We start from the raw sequence: 21,612 nt of genomic DNA on the forward strand, positions 1-21,612 counted from the left end.
AGGAGATCCCAATCTTAGACAGTTCAGAAGATTCAGAGCAAGGAAAAAGCAGTGACTGGATTCTTGTTTTGGCCTACCTATTATTATTAGCTGAGGATGGGGCTGGCTAAACTACAGAAGAGATGTAATCTGTTAGTAATGGAGTCCTGGGCACATTGCCTGACCTTTTGAATTTAAGTTTATTTCAATGGACATAAATGAAATAATTTATTCATAGTGCTTGCAATATAGTAAGTGGTAACAGATGTTTTGCATTTGTTTTTACCATTACGTGACCTGTAACAAGTCCTTTATCCTCTATCCCTGAGGTTCCCATCTTTAAAAGAAGAGAATTAGACTAGATCGATACAGGCAAATATACAGCTGCCATTCCCCATTCTTGCTCCATGACAAAAATTGCTGATTGGTCTTGGTATTGTTCTCATTGTTCACATTGAGCTCACATGTGACCTCTCAGTCTTTCTCAGCACAGTACTCTACCATCTGCTATGGATAGACCAGAGCTGAACAGGAGAATCCTGTACTTGGTTTTGAACTACATGGTCACTGTGGTTTCTTTTACTTTAAAAGCTGGATATTATGTAAATGGTTTCTTCTTTAGATTTAGGTAACCTATACTGAAAAATCAGGGTTACCTTAACTTCTTAAGGGCTGAACAGAAATTTCTCTTTAGCTGAGAAACTGTGCTGCCTTCAGTTGATGGGACACCCATTGTTTAACTGATAAAGTGCCTCTCTTTTCAGAAAGGCATGTTGACATGGAGTTGGTTGATTTCTTGCACTGCTTCTCTTTGTCCTGACTTTTATCATGAAGCTCATGAGCATAGTTCTTTCCACAAAAATGTCTGACTCTCAGTCAGCCAGTATTGACTGGACTGAGTCCAGTGCCACAGTGGTGTTCTTGCTGTTATGTGGGGCTGTTGTGACAAACCTGCCCATTGCTTTCCATACAAAGGTGTATCCTTCAGGTCCTGATTTCTCTTTGCTACTATTGTAAGTCATTATGACTATTATCAGTAGGCCTTTGCTGTGTTCTAGCCACTTTAGTTTTGCTCTGCATAACTTGACTCCTGTGATTGGGAAAATTATCAGACATGCTAGCTAGTATCATTTAACCAGCCAAGTGGCAAACATCATACTAAAAAATGAGAGGGAGCCTTTAGTGTTCTTACACTTGGAGTCAAAGAGCTAGGTCATTGTCCACCTTAACCCAAGACACTCAAATTTCATACTAGGACCTCCTGGAAATTTCAAGAATGTTAAAATCAATACTTGTCTTCTTCCTTTCTGCTTTCATCTTATTTGGTCATTTGGTCTTCTCATCCAAACCTCCAGGGAGGCTGTGGTCTTCATATTAGAAGGGACCAGATCTAAAAGACTCCACTTTTCCTTAGTGATGAATAGGTGTCAGCATTTAGAATTTGAGATTCTTTTGAACAAATACATGTCAAAAAGGAGGCTTCTCTCATAGCTTGCAGACTCTCTCTCTCTCCTTTAAGGAAACTGAATTCCCTTTGTTCTGTTTTAGCCATTAGAGTAATGTGCTTGAGCTTTGGTTTATAGGGATGCTCCTCTAGCTAAACTGTGTAGGGCACTTACGATCATGGATGGCATATTTTCATAAACCACTTTCTTTTTTTTAATCAAGGCTCCTCCCAAGAATCTTAATTTAGTTTTCAGTTCTGTAACTACTGTTCTCTTATTTCCGGTAGCCCTGTTTCATAGCCCTGGCTTATTTTATCACTTGGCAGATTAGATGTTACTAAAATGGGGAGTACAGGAAGAGGAACATGTTTGCCGGTAAAGATGAGCTTATTTGGGGGAGGTATGAACCTGGAACAAGGGAGTGATCTGTCTAGACAAGAGGTGGTGGCCTAAACTAGGGTGATAGTCAAAATGAAGATGAGGAGGGAGGAGCGGGAGGAGCACTTGTGCCTAGGACTAATTAAAGAAGAATTTAAAAAATATTATTGGTAGGATTTGTTGGTCAGTTGAATATAGAAGTGAGGAAGAGGGAGGCGTTTGAGGATGACAGTTAGGTTTGGATTAGAATACTTAATCCTACTCCTGAGTTTAGCTAATAATCTGCCTGTCCTTGTCAGGGATTCATTATTTGAAGTGGGTCTCAGGACATGATTGTTTTCTGATTGATCATGCCATACAAAACACCTCCAGAACCAAAGAAAACTAATTATAAGAACTGCTAATAGGGAATAATTTAGCACATGTTTGGTGAAATAATAAGGCTTTTTTATTCTTGGGGAATGAGCTTTATTTTGTAGATATGCAGAAAGGCTCCAGATACTGAAAATGAGAGCAGCACTGCTCAATTAGATTTTCATAAGAAATAATTTTAGTACCCACTTAAGGTCAGAGGGCCTTTTGAACTTAATTGTGAACTTAAGTTATCTTGAGGTATAAACTTAGGAGATAGCACAATTGTGTTGTTAACTAAATAAAGGATTTAGAAAGTATTTTTTTTTAGAGACAGGGTCTTGCTTCATTGCCCAGGCTAGAGTGCAGTGGTGGGACAATAGCTCACTGAAGCCTCAAACTCCTGGGCACAAGTGCTCCGCCTGCCTCAGCCTCCCACATGGTTAGGACTACAAGCACCTGCCAACACGCCCCTGAGGTAGGCAGGGGACTAGACTGCAACAGTCCTTGAGTGCCTGGAGGGATTTAAGGGACTCAATCCTATAGGGAGTAGTGATACATAAAATTATTAAATGATCAGATTGAAACTAAGGCAGAGGCAGTAAGGATGGAAAAATAGATGGGTTAGGTGAGAGACATTTAGAAAGCAGAATCTGCCAGACATGGTGGGTCATATCTGTAATCCCAGCACTTTGGGAAGCCGAGATGGGGCCATTGCTTGAGACCATAAGTTCAAGACCAGCCTGGGCAACATAAACCTGTGTCTACAAAAAAAATTAGCCAGCTACTAGGGAGACTGAGGCAGGAGGATCCTTTGGACCCAGGAGTTCAAAGCTACAGTGAGCCATAATGATGCCACCGCACTCCAGCCTAGGCAACAGAGAGAGACCCTGTGTCAAAAAAAAAAAAAAAATTTGGACCCACATGGAAGTAACATCTATAAAATTAAAATAATTCAGATCCATCATTAGTATTATCTTCCTTTTTCTTGTATTATTGGAAAATTGTTTGGTTTTTATTGGAACTGGGGGAAATGGGAACAACCTTACCTGCATAGCATATGGAGGAGGCCTATCTGAAAAATTGTCAATTTTGTAATTATCCTCAAATTTGTATACATCATTCTGAGTCTAACTGAATGATGGGAACAGAAAGCAAAACAAAGTACCTATAAGAGGACCACAGGGAGTGGAACTGCCAAGTGATCAATACTGCTAGGTGGATGGTAATGGTAGTAAACCAGATTATATAAAAGCTTTCTTTTCATTGCATTTATTTCTCCCTACATTCTATTTCTTTGACTCTGTTGTATCCTTAACTCTATTGTATAAGAGATAATGAAACAGTCGGTTTCCTGCCTCTGCCCCCCACCCCCTTTTGGAGAGTGAATGTGAACCCATTTTAGGGTCATGGGCATTATAGAGGATCACAAGTTTAGACAATACAAGATTGCTCGTCTAAGCTAATTACTATACATTTAAGTAATGATTGTGCCCTTTTTAATAGCATATTAAAATGACTTTTTAGGGATCTTATGGACAGGATTCAGACTTTGCATTAAGATAGATGGTGAATTTTGAGATTCTGAGTTACCTGAAGACCATCTTCTGTTTGTTTTCTTGCAGCTAAATCAGGTACTTTTTACATCAGGGCTTGGAGACAAGGCATGAAAATAGCCTTTTCTTCTTTAAGGTTTTTTTTCTCTCACAATTCTGAGATCAGAAAGCCATTAATAAAATTCCCGTACAAGTCTGACATTACAAAGTAATGATTTGAATCATAAAGCTGTTCCCAAGTTCCATTAGCTGACTCTTAGCAACAATTCATCTTATAGATGAGCACTATCCAATAGAAATAGAATGCTAGCCATGTATGTAATTTAAAATTTTCTAATAGGCACAAGAAAAACTAAAAAGCATGTTAGGTTTTATCTATCTATTTATTTATTTATTCATTCATTCATTCATTCAAGACAGTCTTACTCTGTTGCCTGGGCTAGAGTGCCATGGCATCAGCCTAGCTCACAGCAACCTCATCCTGGGCTCAAGGAATCATCCTGCCTCAGCCTCCTGAGTAGCTGAGGCTAAAGTCATGCACCAGCAAGCCCAGCTAATTTTTTCTATTTTTAATAGAGACAGGGTCTCGCTCTTGCTCAGGCTGGTCTTGAACTCCTGACCTCAAGCGATCCTCCCGCCTCAGCCTCCCAGAATGCTGGGATTACAGGCAATAAGCCACCGTGCCGGGCCTTAAGTTTGTTTTAATGGCAGTTTCTATTTAACCCAATAAATCCAAAATACTATTTCAATATTTTGAAATTATTAATAAGATATTTCATATCTCTTTTTCCCCCTTTGTACTAAGTTTTCAAAATCCGGCATGTTTTTTACACTTACAGCACATCTCAATTCAGACCAGCAATGTTTCAAGGGCTTAGTAGTCATGTATGGGTTCCATATTCAATAGCACAGTTCTAGATAAAATTTTAGGCTAGGTGTGGTGACTCATGCTTTTAATCCTAGCACTCTGGGAAGCAGAGGCAGGAGGATTGCTTGAGCCCAGGAGTTGGAGACCAGCCTGCGCAAGAGCAAGACCCTGCCTCTACTAAAAATAGTAAAAATTAGCCATGTGTGGTAGTGCACACCTATAGTCCCGGCTACTCAAGAGGCTCAGGCAGAAGGATTGCTTGAGCCCAGGAGTTTAAGGTTGCTGTGAGCTAGGCTGAAGCCACGATACTCTAGCCCAGGCAACAGAGTGAGACTCTGTCTCAAAAAAAAAAGAAAAAAGAAATTTTAAATATTTGTATAAACCATTCTGAGTCTAACAAGTTCACCCTGTTCATATAATAGTCGTGCTATAAGAAAAGGCATGATTTAGTGCTTTTATATTATATTTACTTTTAGTAGGTTGGAGCATATGAAATTGATATTTTTAAATTTCAATATGGTTGAATATCAGTGATTTCATATGCTTCAGCTTAATATATTATAGCTGAATATACGTGTTTTCCTTGAAGAAGTAATTTTCCTTTAAGAAACAATTACTGTTCAAATCTTATCTTGAATTTTTATCTCAGATATCACAAACCAGCTTTAAAAAAAAATCTAGTATCCAACATGGATAGATCTGGGGGACATTATTTTAAGTGAAATAAACCAGGCACAGAAAGACAAATATTTCATTTTCACACTCATATATGGGACCTAAAAAAAAAATTGATCTCAAGAAAGTGGTGAATGGAATGGTGGCTACTAGAGATTGGTAAGGGTGGTGGGATGGGGTAATGAAGAGGTGTTGGTGAAGGGGTAATTCTGTTTAATAGAAGGAAGAAGTTCTGATGTTCAGTGGTACAATGGGGCAACTATAATTGACAATAGTTTATTGTATTTCAGAATAGCTAGATATTTTCAAATGCTTCCAACGTAAAGCAATGATGAATGTTTCAGGTGAATCATGTCTCAGTTACCCTGATTTGATCATTGTATGTTGTGTGCTTGTATCAAGTGTAACATGTACTCCATGTATCTGTATAATTATTATGTATCAATGAAAAAATTAAAAAAAAAAGAACTAAAAAAAAAAATCTAGTATCCATTGTAACCTGACTGTATGCATGATCTGGAAACCAGAAAGATGATAGATGGGGCAGCGATGAAGTAGGTATTGCACATCTTCCTTTCCTCAGTTATTGTGCTTTGTGCCATGTTTCAATTCTGTCCACCTGTTATTTGCTTTATTTCATCTTCCTTTCTTATACACTGGATTTGTCCTCTTCCCTGACTGGGAGAACACATTATGAGGTTAGTTGTAAATGATTTTGTCAGGTACTTGCAGGAAAGGAACAAGCACCAATACTGGTACTGATAAAAGAGGGATCATTACAGGCAGGGTGCTCTACAAGGAGTGCTCCATGAATGAAGCTGATTGTAAGTGGAAGTAAATGTCAGAGAGACATTGCGCCTTTCTCCCTCTATGTTGGGAGAGGTAGAGATTGGCCAACCAATCCAATACCTTAGAGATGTAGCTGTTGATATAGTCTTCATGTTCACCAACCAAATTACAATTTTATTTCTGAATCACATATAATTTGTAGACTAAATTATCAAAACGAATGTATTAACATTCCTGTTTGTTTAATAATATTTTAAAAGTTAAATGTGAATAATAGAAAAATATGTTAATAGAATAAAAAATTTTAAATTATATGTGTTGTTTGTAGGAGAGAAGTATGGCTACCTTTCACTTCCAAAGCCAATGGTAAGTAGCAGAATTATGTACATTTCTGAATGTTTTTATTCAGAATTCAAATTATGCTCTTATTGCCTATTGCTACTCTCCCCCCTACAAAAAAATTGACATCACAGAAAAAAGTTAGGCCATTAATGGTTTCAAAGTCGTTATTCTGGGTAGCAATCTAAATGTGGCCCATGCTCTGAATATTTGTGTTGGGTTTAAGGGTTTGAGAGAATAGGTAACAGAATTTATGATTAATAAGAAGCCATAATCTGAGAGCAGAAGTCATTTTGTTTTCCATATCTTGGCTCTAATTTGCAAAGCCATATCGGAATCATTTTCTGCAAACAAAGAACTTTTTCGTATGTTTACTACCTAGATGAAAACATGCCATATATGTGGGAAAGAAATCCAGAGTGATATATTAGCTAGGCACTGGGCCTAAGATCCCTTTTGGGAATGAAAATTCCTTCCACAGACCCACTCAATTTTAGAAGAAAAAAAAAGAAAATTTTTATCTGCCAGCTGATAGCATTTTAACATCAGTCATATTACCCAGGTAATAACATTTTGATGACTTTAGCAATTCATTTATAGAGATCACTGTATGAAAATTTATAGTTTTGAATAAAATATAGGATACGGAAAGCAGAGATGATAATTAAAATCGGTTATTGAGAAGGACCTTCTTCTGAAAACCATCAAGTGTCCTAATAACTCTAACTTCCGAAATAGAGGAAAACAATGGACCATGTAGAAGTAGGTTCTGAGCAGGAAGTAATCATGATAGCAAACGAGAAAAGCAAAGACTTGTAAATTATGCCCAGTATAAAATTATACCCAGTTCCTCAATCACAGAGGAAATCCTTAAAGGAGCACTTTGATGACTCACAGTATTTATAATTCATCAAATGTTTTATGTGAGAGGGACAAAAAATTCATTTGTTATTCATTTATTCATTAAATATTTCTTGGTCACCTACTATTTGCCATATACTATGCTAGGCACTAGTGAAATAATGATGAAAAAGATGCCAAAATATAAATTCCACAGGGAAGGATTTTAAAAATATTTTGTTCACAGTGGTATTCCCATTGCCTAGGACTGCCTGGCACAAGTTTGACCCTCAAAAAATGATTTGATAATTTGCTGAGTCAATGAAACAGGCTCAGCCTCTCCTCCTCTTGCTGTCTAGCTCAGCACTGTCCAAAAGAAATAAACAGTTGGCCCTGGATGAGTGGGTTCCTCATCCAGGCATTCAGCTCACCTTTGATTGAAAATGTTTTGGAAGAAAAATAAGGAATAATGATACAATAATAAAACATAATACAAACAAAATAACTAATGCAGTATAACAATTATTTACATGGCATTTACATTGTATTAGGTTTTTTTTTTTTTTTTTTTTTTTAGAGACAGGGTCTCACTATGTTGCCCAGGTTGGTCTCGAACTCTTGGGCTCAAGTGGTCTTCCTGCTTCAGCCTCCGGAGTAGTTGGGACTATAGGTGCATGTCGCCATGCCCAGCTTTGTATTAAGTTTTATAAGTAATCTAGAGATGATTTAATGTATTTGAGGGAATGTGCATAGGTTATATGCAAATGCTATGCCATTTTATATAAGGGACTTGAGCATAGAGAGGTACAACTGTAATTCAAGGCACATATGTAATTTAAAATTTTATAGTAGCCACATTTAAAAAAAAGAAACTTGTGAAATTAATTTAATAGTATATCTTATTTAATCTAATATATCCCAAGTAGTATCACTTTAAAATGTGATTAACATACAGTTAATTATGGGAATCTTTTATATTCTTTTTGTCATACTAAGTCTTCAAACTCTGGTATCTATTTTACCATAACATCACATCTCAGTTCATACTAGCTACATTTCAAGAATTCAGTAGCCACTATATTCAAGAATTCAGTAGCCACAGTATTCAGTTAATACTATATTGGATAGTATAGATTTAAACTTGTATAAAAAGAAAATGAATAGAGAGGAGACAAAAATTATCGATTATTAATAGTGATAGTGTGGTGAAGAACAGATGGTGAGTCTCAGAAGAGAGAATGTGTGATGAAGAGATAGAAAATAAAACTCTTGGTGGTGTGGTGGCTTGTGCCTGTAATCCCAGCTACTGGGGAGGCTGAGGCAGGAGAATTGCTTGAGGCCAGGCAGGAGTGCAAGATCAGCCTGGGCAACACAGGAGACTCTGTCTCTAAAAGTAAAAAAGATTAGCTAGGAGTGGTGGCATACACCTCTTGTTCCAGCTACTTAGGAGGCTGAGGCAGGAGGATCGCTTTAGCCCAGGAGTTCGAGGCTACATTCCAACCTACTTCTCATTAAAAAAGAAAAGAAAATTCTTAAGCTGGGGTTGTAGAAATGACAGTGGGAGTGGTCAATGGTGGAACAAATGATAAATCCCCAAATTTTAAAAATGGCATATAATTAATTAGTATGTTTTTTGAAAAGGGACTGGCATTTAATACTGAAATACATTAGAAAATTGAATATAGCTGGAAAAAAAGCAGTAATGACACTGCACATGGCTTTGAAAACATGGCTTTTTTGAAAACGGTTTCTATGCCTTAAGCTATGCCCATAACAGTTAGAAAATATGGATAGAAATTTGTCTGTTTTGTTATTTTAAGCTAACTTAACCCTACCAAATGGTGTCATAGCTAATATCCACTGGGTTTAAGTAAATAAGGGTAGACTCACTGTTTTGTTAAGTGCTATAACTTAGAGCTACTGGAAAATAATTTCTTGAGAATTAGAAAAGACATTACAGAACTTTTAATAGGTGGAATGGAGCAAAGATTTTGTTTAACTGAATAGCGTTTTTTATCTTTAGTAACAAATCATTTCAAAATCATAAACCATTTCCTTAGTAGAGGATAGCATAGCTAATTATATTCCTAGAAAATTGTACCTGTCCTTTTTAGGAAGCAAAGTTGAAGTCTGGTGCTATTTATACTTAAGGGCTTGATGTCTTTAGTTTTACATGACTGAAACTGATGCATCTGACTGCATTGCAAAACAGTGTCCACTAGATGGTAAACTTCGTTACATTATTAAGATGGTTTATTTACCTTTTCAGGTAATCCCCCTTCAGTCTTTGTTAAACACTTTAACAATAGTAATAATTTGTAAAAGTGAAAATAAAAATAATGAAAAGACAAGTAAATTTAAAGAATAAGATGAGCTATACAATTCTAAATAAAATAAAACCTGAAAACCTGGAGAGTATTTGTAACTTTCTTAAATGCTTTATCAGTTGCCACCTATACAAGGAAGAGCCAGAGAGATCATTGATCATCTTTGTTTATTCTCTAATGAGCACAAGAGGCAGCTTGTATATTTCTCTGTGTGTGTGTAATTGTACTTTCTCTATTTTTATTTCCTGTCCTTCAACTTCACCTGTTTCTTTAATGGTAAACATCATTAGAAAATCTCGAAAGGGCAGTGTTCAATGAGCAGATCAATTTAAACTCTGTGAGGCTGTTTTGTTCTCCAGTGAAGCTGGTGACAGAGTAGCTGGTCAGAAGTCACAAGTCATAGCAATAAAAAGGGAAACAAACAAATGTAATAATCTTTTTCTTTAAGGTATTGGTGATTTTTTTCCCAACTAAGCAGACGAGTGTTTTATTTTATTACAATTTATACTTTGTGTGTGTGTATGTAAATATGTACCCAGTGTGTGTGTGTGTGTGTGTGTTTATATAATTTAAATACATGTTTCCATTAACAAAAGATGGCGGCTTGCATCTGCTGGCCCCTTTTTCTCTACTAGTCCTAGCCACTCTGGAACTTCTGCCTCAACTATGGAAACTCCCTCCAGACCTCAGAGTTTCAGAAGTCTCCAATGTAGGCTATCATCTCCAGAGAACTTTTGAATATATTTTTCAAAGAAATGTTTCTATTGTCCATGGTATGGTCTGTCTTAGCACTCTATTCTTCAATGAAACAGACACCTCTGGACTAGCCTAGTAATCTAACTAGTATTGAATATTTTCTCCCCTTCTGGGGGAAATACATTCTGAGTTCCAGATAGTTTAAATAAAAACAAACTTGTTCTTCCAAAAATAGGGAGCCATTGAATATTGGTTCACGTATTGAACCCTAAATTCTAACTCTAATCTCTTTATAACCTAGGATATAGGATTAGCAGTTAGTATGTCAGTTAAACTAGAGTGTTGAAATTTAGCCTTCTAAGGGCAAATTAAAGAGAGTTAATTCTAGAGTCATAATGTTAGGAACACATAGAAAACTACATATAGTGGCTAATTTTCATATATCATTTCATAAGAGTAATTCAAGCATTATAATAATCTTGCTCAACAGAGAGGCCAGGGAGGTTAGGGGATATAATAACTGGATTCCAGGAATATTGTAGAAGTTGTCTTGAAGCCCCTGTCTCTCCTTGTAAAAAGAGAAAAGCAACTGCAAACACAGAGACTGTAGACCAGGTCAGGACACTGGCCTGCTCTCCCTGGCCCCAGATTTGAAACTGATGGCCTTTCAAAGCTGAACTCACCTGCTAGTAGAGTATTTACAACTGGTTGTTTGTTTGATTTATACTACTTAATATAGTTTAACTACCTACTGAATATTTTAAATGAGATTTTATTATAAGTAAATGTTTAGTAATTGTTAATGCTTTCTATTAGTATTATATTTCCTCACAATTAAATGTATTGCTTTTTAAGATATCTTAATCTTTTTATTGTCACAGAAGAATAATGCAAACCTGAAATCATTAAAGCCCGACAAGCCTGACTCTGAGGTAAGACTTTTTCCTCTGTTTGTTGTTTTACATCTTTTTTTTTTTTTTTTCCAATCAACGCACGAGCCAGGTAACATTGTCTTACATCTAATCTTCCTTTTACATCAATAGTGACAAAGTTGTGATTAAAATATATGTTTTGTAGGAGCAAGCCAAGATAGCAAAGCTCGGACTTAAGCTGGGTTTACTTACTTCTGATGCCAACTGTGAAACTGAGAAGTGGGAGGACCAGGAGAATGAGATTGTTCGATATGGACGGAACATGTCCAGTATGGCCTATTCTCTATATTTATTTACTAGGTAAATGTAGTTACATTTTGATTTTTTTTAAATCAGTGTAATAATATCTGGTATAAAAAAAAGTGACATGTTAAATCATTGATAGGTTGAAGTCAGTATCAAATATATGGTAAAAAGACTAGAAGTAGTTATGACTATTTAAGTGAATGCAACAGCAACAGGAAGACGTCTTTAATTAGGATTTAGACTTAGAAGGGATCCTCTTCTAGGTTTGTGCCTCATTCTTTTCATAATTGAAATAATTGTACATCCTACTTTTTGTCATCTTGCATATCAGTTTCTCTGCCAGCCAGCCTCGGTGCATTTAAAAAGACGTGTCTTTTATATGTTTATGCAAGTGATTGATTAGACACAGGTCAAAGAATAAAGCTGTCTGGGCACAGTGGCTCACACATGTAATCCAAGTATTTTGGGAGGCCAAGGTAGGAGGATTGCTTGAGGCCAGGAGTTCAAGACCAGCCTGGGCAACTTAGCGAGACCTTGTCTCTACAAAAATAATTTTAAAAAAATAATAAAAAGAATAGAGCTATGAGGCCTACCTCAGTAGGGTGCCAGATCTCCATGAATCAGCATTCACTATGTAGAGGAGAATTTCCCTAACTGTATTACCTGACCTACATTCTCTGTCTTGTCCATATTATATGAGTCTTGATCAAATGCCTTGTTGAAGTCAATGTTGATCACATTCCCCAGTCTTCCATTATATAATAGTATAGTAATCTATACATAAAGTATAGTAATTCTGCTTGGCTAAAATCAGTTATCTGTTCAGTAATCTATTCTAGAATTTTCTCAAGGAATAACTTCAGACTTTTTGCTTATCTATCTTTTTTGAAATCTATCTTTTTCATTTTTGGAAACCTGGAAAATACTTGTTATCTCCAGTTTTCTAGCCCTTCTACTCATTTTGATTTTGAAAAGACTGTCAACAGTGGGATACACGTGCAAGTTGTTTCAGTATTCTGGAAGGTAACGCGTTAACTGATGCTCAATTAAAGTAGTAAAGGATCTCAACTGTGTAGGCTTTAGGGCTCAATAAATAGCACCCCTTTTTCCCACCTAAGTTCTGAACAAAGTAAAAAATAAGCAAAATAATAGGCAGATGGGAGACAGTAACATTTATATTGATAAAGCTGATATTGGAGAATATAGTTTATATCCACAGGCAAGTAGGTTTTAAAAATGATCCCTAGAATTAAGAAGTCTTACCTCAGAGGGGCAGAATGTGTTTCTATAAAACACATGGAAGACCAAGTATCTCTCAAAGGTGTCCTCACTTCCAAGAGAAAAAGGAGAAAACAAAGAGCTACCATGTCCAATTTATTTTTGCAAAGTTACCAGAAAGACTGAAGAGAGGAGGATCTGGTGCCTTCTGTGGGGTGGAAAATATATGAGGCAGCGGAGAAGTGAGGGATGCTGTGCTCGTAGAGATTTCTTCATGTGGAAGGAAGATTAGAAATAAGGAAGAAGCACTCCCAAGCTAGGAGGATTCATTTTCCCCTTGCTGATGTCTTCTACCTTTTCTAGATAGGTAATTCTTCTGGAGGGAGAAAGTGTAAGTGATGGGAGTTAGTCATTTTGCTGCTGTTTAGCTATCATTTTAGCTGCTGTTTAGCTCACCATACTTTCCATCATTGCAGACCATTCCTCCGGTAGTTTCCTTCCTTTGCTCTTAACTATTGTTAGCAAACTTCTCCCACAGTTGAGTCTTCTCAGCATGAATTTTGACCTCCTTTTTTAGTTCATACCTTTTTAAAATCTGATGGCCCAAGTCTGCAAAAGAATGCAAAATAGAACTTCTGTGTTTACCAACAATAAATTTATTTGTACAGACTAACTGAAATAACAAAAAATCTCAACTTTTGGCTGGAATCATGCTAGTTATCTCAATGGTGATGAAAATCATGCTTTTAAAAAAAGTTTTTGACTAATAAAAACTGGAGAAATATTACTTAGTATAATTTGATGTATAAAATCTTCCCAAAGAGTTCATCAGTAGACTTTTTTTTTTTTACAAGATTGTAACTGCCCCTTTAATTAGTTCTTATTTCAGAATATTTCAAGATGATATGGTCAGCATTTTTTGTTTCAGAGTCAGAATAGTTGATTTAGGTAAGGGATAGCGTGTGTCTCATGGATTCTGGGAGGTGGAGGGGCTGCACCATGAGGGGTAGAGACTATTAAAGTTTTATGGAATGGGACTTGTTACCAGAATATGGTTATTGGACAGAAATGATGAAGTTCAAGAAAAGAAAATGGATTTTTTGTAATGGATAAATACCTTGTACCATTTTGGCAAGTCTTGGTAATGTAGTAATAATTACCTCTTTTTGGTAAAATCTCAAGTTGGTTTTGATTTCTACCCACACTGTCTGTATACTTGTTTCCCTGACCCTGCAACAATCTTTTCTGTTTTTCCTTAAGACTGAGGTTTACCAACTTCATCTAGGTACTTCGTCCTGAGACCATCTGTTAGCCTTCACAGTGTCAAGTTCGGCAGTTTTCCTGGGCAATTGTATAGCCCTTCCTCAGGCTATCCTTTAAGGTTGTCTTAATAATTTATATGATTTCTAATATTTATATATAATAATTCATATTTCTTAATAATTTATATATTTAAGATTTTCTAGTGCCTTATAGTTTAAAAAAATTTCAAACTTACCAGTGCCTTATAGTTTTTAACATGACTTTTGCTTCATAATTTCATTTGATCTTCACAATAGTCTATCAGGCAATAGGAATGTTATGTTTCTTTCTCATAGCTGTTAAGCAGCACAACTGGTTGCTACTAGATTCCAGATCCTCTTATGTATGCCTGGTCCATTGCTTTTCTTAATGGATTCTGTTATTCTCTTTGTTGCAATTTACTTTTCATTTTTTAGAGTTCTTAATTCTTCTTGGTAGTTTTTAGTCTGATATTCCCCAATCTTCTGAGGAGAATGGTAGCCGAAGTGTTATGTTTATTTTATGCACTCAGCATTGAAACTTAAATGATATGTCTCACCAAAGTTAGACAACTGAGTTCCTACCAGAGTTGAAATTAGAATTAGAAGTGAAATTTCCTGACTTTTGGTCTAATCCTCTTTCCATTATGTAACAAAAGCCTTTGGTTAAGACATATTATCAGATCTCATATTATTTAATTTATGAAATAAGAAGAAAAATGTTAAGGACAAATGGACCTTAAATATAACTTGTCAGTTTTAAATTTTTTATATTATGAAATTAACATATATAATTTTTGTTTGGAAAAAGAAGTACCCTAAGAAGTAATAGTTAAATATTGAAGTTGTTTTAAGAATAAAGTCAGGCCGGGCGCGGTGACTCACACCTGTAATTCTAGCACTCTGGGAGGCTGAGGCAGGCGGATTGTTTGAGCTCGGGAGTTCGAGACCAGCCTGACCAAGAGTGAGACCCTGTCTCTACTAAAAATAGAAAGAAATGATCTGGACAGCAAAAAAAAAAAAAAAAAAAAATATATATATATATATATATATATATATATATATAAAATTAGCTGGGCATGGTGGCGCATGCCTGTAGTCCCAGCTACTCGGGAGGCTGAGGCAGTAGGATTGCTTGAGCCCAGGAGTTTGAGGTTGCTGTGGCCTAGGCTGATGCCACGGCACTCTAGCCCAGGCAAGAGAGTGAGACTCTGTCTCAAAAAAAAAGAATAAAGTCACAATATTATTAGTCTGTTCATATTATCCTTCAAAAGTTTGGATCTGTTAATAGATAAAATGCTGTAAAACTTTAGTAGTATAAAAGCAATTACCAGGCAATAACTTTTGTTACCTTGTTAATATTCATTTTATTTTAGAGGAGAGGGGCCACTGAAAACTTCCCAGGATTTAATTCATCAACTAGAGGTATGTTTTGTTTCCATTTTATACTACTACTTTAATTCTGGGCTAAAAATGGGTAATAACTGATTTTCTAAATGATTACATTTTATGTGTATTTTACGGAGAGTGGTAGAAAAGTAGAAAGGTAGAAGGCTTACAGTAAGATTTTGTGGAACTTTCTTGGTTATTTCATTGAAAAGAAACTTAAAAATTATAGGAATAAAGTAGAATGGGCTTTGTTGATAGTCAATAGATGCAATAAGTTTTAGGTTTTCCCAAGTAGATGAAAATGTCCTGTAAGCAGATGCAAATCCCTTATACTTTTCAGAATTCTAGAAAGACTTTTTGGCATCTTCATTATTGAATTGGATGAATGATACTGATTAAATGAGATAATACATGAAAAAGCATCTGTCATAGGCTTGAGACCAATGGAGGGGACTCAGTATGTATTAGTTTCTTTATTTCCTTCCATATTCGTCATGAGTTAGGGCATTTAGGGAGAGACAGATATGCTAACACCCACCTTTGTGCCCTGTGTGTCATGAGACTCCACGCAGGCCCATCTGTAATTCTACCTCTAGTTAGAGGCTTGAGATTGGCAAGTGGGTTGCAGAATTCCTTTCTAGTTTTCCCTGATCTTCATGGTAGCCTGTTTGCCTTTCTAGAACCGAGAGCATTCCTGCATTTGAAATTTGAACTTCCTGTTACTTTATCGCTCTCATACAGTTTCCTTTGGCCTTCCCATGCACTTCTACCTGAACCTCTTCAGGAAAGGGGTTTCAGCTTAAGGGCATGATTGTCAACATAGAAGAATTATAGAAAATATGTCTTCTGGATTTTTCTGTAAAGTAGACTTCATAGTTTACTATTAGTCTACTAATAGGGAGCTATTTCCTTTAAAATAGTTGGAATAAATTGTGGATTTATTGTTTTTAGTTAGGCCCCAGCTTATTCATTAAACCAATGTCTGCTGACCTGTCTCCAAACTGTGATGAACATAAAATGGCATACTTCATGCAGCAAATATTTGTTGAGGTTGTATTGTATGTCAGATCTTGGGGCAAAGAGCTCTTTGTAGAAAAGTGAACAAAGCAAAGTTCCTGCCACCTTATAGTTTATATTGTAATGGCAGAATATAGACAATTAAAAGTTATATATGTAATGTACATATATAAGTACTTGGAGATAAAATCATGTAGGATAAGAATATAGAGATGATAGAGGGGCGGTCAGAAGAGACCTTTTTAAGCAAGTAACATTTGAGTAGAGACATAAAGTGAAAGAGTGAGTTGGATGGATAAATGGGTATAAAGGGCTTTAGATAAAGTGAATAAGTGCAAAGGCCCTAAGGTGCAGGGGGTAGGGCTGGGTGTATCTGAAAAAGAGTAAGGAGGCAATTGTAGATGGAGTAGAGTGAAGCAGAAGGAGTGCTAAAATATGACACATCTATTGGCCATGGAAAGAATGTTGACTTTTTTTAAAGCATGGTGGTAAACTCATTGAGGGTTTTGGCTTCGATCTGACTCATGTTTTAAAAAGTTTTTGGCTTGACCAACAAAGTAAATGGCAGTGCCATTTACTGAGACAGGGAACACTGAGGGAGAACATCATATTTAGAGGGTGGAAATCAAGCATTTTGTTTTGCTCATGTTAAGTACAAAAATCAAGTAGGATATACAGTTGGCCCTCCCTATCTGTGGGTTTTGCATCTGTAGAGTCAATCAACTGTGGATCGAAAATACAATAAAACATAGCAATACAACAATAAAAAATAATGAATTTCTGGCTAGGTTCAGTGGCTCATGCCTGTAATACTAGCACACCAGGAGGCCAAGGCAGGAGCATTGCTTGAGGCCAGGAGTTCAAGACCAGTCTGAGCAAGAATGAGGCTCTGTTTCTACAAAAAATTAGAAAAATTAGCCAGGTGTGTTGGCACACACCTGTATTCCCAGCTACTCAGGAGGCTGAGGCAGGAGAATTGCTTGAGCCCAGGAGTTTGAGGTTGCAGTGAGCTCTGCACTCTAACCTGGGTGACAGAGAGAGAGACTCTGTCTCAAAAAAAAAAAAATCTTACAGGTTAGAGTTACATGAAAAATAAAAAGCCATACAGTATAACAACTATTTACTTAGCATTTACATTGTATTAGATATTATAAATAATCTAAAGATGATTAATATATATAGGAAGATGTGTGTAGGTTATAGGCAAATACTACACCATTTTATATAAGGGACTTGAGCATCCATAGATTTTAGTATCCTTGGGAAGGTACCAGAACCAGTCCCCTGTGGATACTGAGGGATGACTGTACAAGACTGGTGTCAGAATGGTTCAGGATTGGAGAGAGAGTCTTGGGAGTTATCAGCTTTAAGGTCGTTTTAAAACTATGACACTCTATGAGAGAGACATGGATCTTGCCCCCAAGGGGTTTGCAGGCTAGAAGGAAAGAGAAGATTTGCAGAATAGAAAGTGATAATGTGGAATGATAAGGAACACATGGGGAAGTGGATTATTCAGCTTGGTTAAAATCTAGATGTAAAGCTTGTTGGTTTTCCTTTTAAAGCAGTGGTCCCCAACCTTTCTAGCATCAGGGACCGGTTTCTTGGAAGACAATTTTTCCACAGACTGGGTGAGGGTATGTGAGGGGCCAGAGCTCAAGCAGTGATGTGAGCGCTGGGGAGCAGCTGTAAATATGCTCGTGTGCTCACTTGCTCACTCACCTGCTGCTCTCTTCCTGCTGTACCTCTGCCCCCGGCTCCTAAATTTCATGGAAGACAATTTTTCTACAGGGTAGGGGTGACAGGGCAGGGGAAGGGGAGTGGAGAAGCTTGCAGCCCAGTTCCTAACAGGCCACAGACCATCTGTGGCCTGGGGGTTAGGGACCCCAGTTTTAAAAGATAGGGAAAGATGCAAAGGACAATTTAACCTTGAGACCACTTTATCTAATGATAGTAAGGTATTAAGGTTGTTGAAAAGAGAGGGTAAAAGTTAACCCTGGAATTATTGCCTTTTCCCTCTTCATATTGTGTATCTAATTTATTACTATGACCTGTTATTTTTCTTCACAATTCACTCTCAGATTTGCCTTGTTCTCTTCCTTACTTATTACTGCTGCCATCTCAAGCTAAATCTTTCTTCCTTTACTCCCCTGGTATCTCTCACTCTAAAATATTCCCCATACTATTTTAACCTAATATTTTCAATATTCCTATCTTACCTGTCCAACCTTATTCTTCACTATTCTCCATCATCCTGTTTGCATCACTTAAATTGTGAAATGCATGGTACATGGTGATTAGTCAAAACTAATCTGAAAAAACAACAAAACCCAACCATCTGAATTGGTCCTCTCAAATGGCTGGTTATGGAATGTGTATGGGTAACAAATTTTATCTTGCTTAGATAGAAGCAGGAAAGTTCTAAACCTTTTGACCTCATGCTCCAAGATTCATCATCCTTTTGTAATTGGGGATATTATGAGATGAACATTGAATACCTCCAGAAATCCAGACATTTGTATAGCTGAGTATCATGGGTCTATGTGACCCTCCAGAATAATTGGAGGTCTCCATGAGTTGATTCTGTATCTGGTCTGTGAAAACTTTTGAAAACAATTAAACCCTTATGTTTTCCTGGGTACCACAAAAACTTCAGGAGTTCCACAACAGATATTTTATGTCTAGGTTTTAGTTTTTAAATTCTATGTAAGAATTATTAATGAGTATATTTCTTACCAACTATCCATAAGACATCAATCTAAAATAGTGATGTTTTCCCTTCCCACCAGGTTTTTGCTGCAGAGGGTTTAAAGCTTACTTCAAGTGTACAAGCTTTTTCAAAACAGGTAACACATGTCTACCTGACTGATGCTGGTGGTGATGTCATGTACCCACTTTGGGGGTATACTATTAAGGTATAAAGGTATTTAAGTTGTAAAAGTTTTGTTGGGGTTGTTTTAACTTTCTAAATTATATTTCAGCTGAAAGATGATGACAAGCTTATGCTTCTCCTGGAAATAAACAAGCTAATTCCTCTATGCCACCAGCTCCAGACAATAACTAAGACATCTTTGCAGAACAAAGTATTTCTAAAGGTAAAAGAGAGGGAGGGTTATTCAGGTAAACACTTGAGAAACTTTCACACTTTTTATCAGGTTAGCTTCAGCCTCTTTTTCTTTAACTGAAGTATTATTACCCATAGAAGGGCAATATATTTCCATTTTTCATGGTTTGTCTGCAAGAATCATTTAATTTTTAAAAATTTTTTAACAACAAATTCTTGTCCAAAAGAATCATTTATTATCTGCTATCATAAATGACCCCAGGGAGCAGCAGGTTCACCAAATAGATTAGCTTTTTGGACATGATTAATTCCATAGCACTGAGAAGCTACCCTTAAATCCTGAGCCTTCACCTAACTAGGGCACAAATGCCTCTGAATGTGGGTTCCGATAATTTATCTGAGGGAATATGGCCTTATGCCCACAAAACAGAGTGTAAGGAATTGCAAAGTAAGGGATTCACTGCCACTATTTGGAGTGTTTTGAAAAGCCCCTAACAGCCTGAAGTAGAACAGCTGATTTTCCACCTATTCTTCCTGGAGTTTTGTGAAACAGGCATGAGACCTGGGCAGTAACCCCTGCACCTGTGGTCTGGGCCCTCAAGGCAGCACATATACCCTAATCTATATACCTTTCAGGATCCCTTAGATTTCCATGGTGGAGAAATTTTATAATTTTAAAACTAAATAAATGATAAAGTTTTTTTTAAATACTACTTTTAGAATATGATTTGCATGCTCTCTGTCACTGTAGGTTGACAAGTGTATTATAAAGACAAGATCCATGATGGCTCTCTTGGTCCAACTTCTTTCGCTTTGCTATAAACTGTTAAAGAAGGTGAGGTAGTTTTTCTATTTTATCATTGTTTTTTATTAAAGGAAAATGCAAAAGAAAATAATAGTTACTACTTGATTTTGCAACTTTTTTTCAGAGTAAAGCAGAAACTAATTGTCTTAACTCTTTCCAGCTTCCTGTGGAGAATAACAGATGGGTCTCAGTTACAAATAAAGACACCATGGACAGTAAAACTTGAGAAGATTTTTGGGTCAGATCTCTGGAACATCATGTAGCAAAGCTGACATTTTTAAAAAAGCAATTGATCCTTTATCTTTTCAGAAATTCAACAATTTTATAAAGAAAACAATACTGAAATTTTGCTTTCTTTTCTGATCATGAAATCTCTTGTGAAGCTTTTTGACAACTAATAAATGCCATAATAGTTGCTAATTGCAGTGATTTTTAAAATGGAATATTGCACTAATAATGTTCTTTAAAAGTCAAACCAAATATTCCAACTGTCTTAATGACAGTTTAATCCAAAGAAGATATTTTGAATATGTGCTCACTTTTGGCATATTTGACCTTAACTCTTTTCTTTATTTAAGCCTATCATCTACAACACTAATTTCAGCAGAAAATGTACAGAAGTCTGGGTGAACTCCTTAAACCTGTGGATTCTTCTTCAATCTTTCTGTACATCACGTATGACAAGGGCACCTCTGATGCCCCCTCTGTCACAGATCATCCATGCTAGTAGCAACTTTGTTCTCTAATAAGCGTTTCACAAAGCAAGAGTTATCGGTTGTGTTGCATGTGTTCCTCCCCTACTCCCAACGGCAGAGTAATGGAACTCCACAGAATTGTGTAACAACTCCTGGAGGATATGAGATGGCTATCTTTTGGTTCTAGTTCTAGCATAGCTGGCCAGTCTGCCCTGAATATTAGCTGGAATTCTAAGCCCATCTTACTGGCTTAAAAAATTTTGAACTGTCCTTCTCAGTATTGATTGATGGAATGGAAGATCAAAAAGAGAACAATGGAATGAACCAAGCAGCTGTTTAAATTCCAAATAATCATGCATTTTACATATGTGGCTTTGAAATATTCATTATAAAACAAATAAACATCTTTAGTCTTTTTAGTTTTAGGCTTAAAGCTTTTCTTGTTTTTGTGGTTTGGGGTTTTTATCAAAGGATCTGGTTTATAGGTTTTCTCCTTATGATATAGTGTAAAGTTGTTTTGGACTACTTTCATAGTGTTTGTATCCTAATACTTTGACATTCATTTTGAAATCTGACAGGACATGTCAGTTGCCAAATGGCAGTAGATACATAAGCTTGTCTGATGATCCATCTGGGTCAGCCAATCACAATCAATATTCACAAAAGATCTTGAAGAACCAGTCAATCTATTATTGAAGAAAACTTCTACCGTAGTCCTCCGGGAGA

At 36.5% G+C, this 21,612-nt stretch overlaps 1 protein-coding gene across 2 annotated transcripts in view; it reads left to right on the top strand.

Moving 5' to 3' along the window:
- Positions 1 to 21,305, top strand: part of CTNNAL1 (catenin alpha like 1) — a 65,660-nt gene extending 44,355 nt beyond the window's left edge. For both annotated transcript variants that reach the window (XM_045562550.1, XM_045562551.1), the window contains 8 exons: positions 6,370 to 6,407; positions 11,125 to 11,175; positions 11,321 to 11,475; positions 15,296 to 15,344; positions 19,112 to 19,168; positions 19,304 to 19,417; positions 20,138 to 20,221; positions 20,352 to 21,305. In XM_045562550.1, coding sequence (XP_045418506.1) covers positions 6,370 to 6,407; positions 11,125 to 11,175; positions 11,321 to 11,475; positions 15,296 to 15,344; positions 19,112 to 19,168; positions 19,304 to 19,417; positions 20,138 to 20,221; positions 20,352 to 20,417 — 614 coding nt within the window. In that variant the 3' untranslated portion in view covers positions 20,418 to 21,305. The remainder of the gene's footprint in view (positions 1 to 6,369; positions 6,408 to 11,124; positions 11,176 to 11,320; positions 11,476 to 15,295; positions 15,345 to 19,111; positions 19,169 to 19,303; positions 19,418 to 20,137; positions 20,222 to 20,351) is intronic.
- Positions 21,306 to 21,612: the final 307 nt, after the last annotated feature.

This window comes from Lemur catta, chromosome 10, assembly GCF_020740605.2.
Source record: "Lemur catta isolate mLemCat1 chromosome 10, mLemCat1.pri, whole genome shotgun sequence".
Lineage (NCBI taxonomy): Eukaryota > Metazoa > Chordata > Mammalia > Primates > Lemuridae > Lemur > Lemur catta.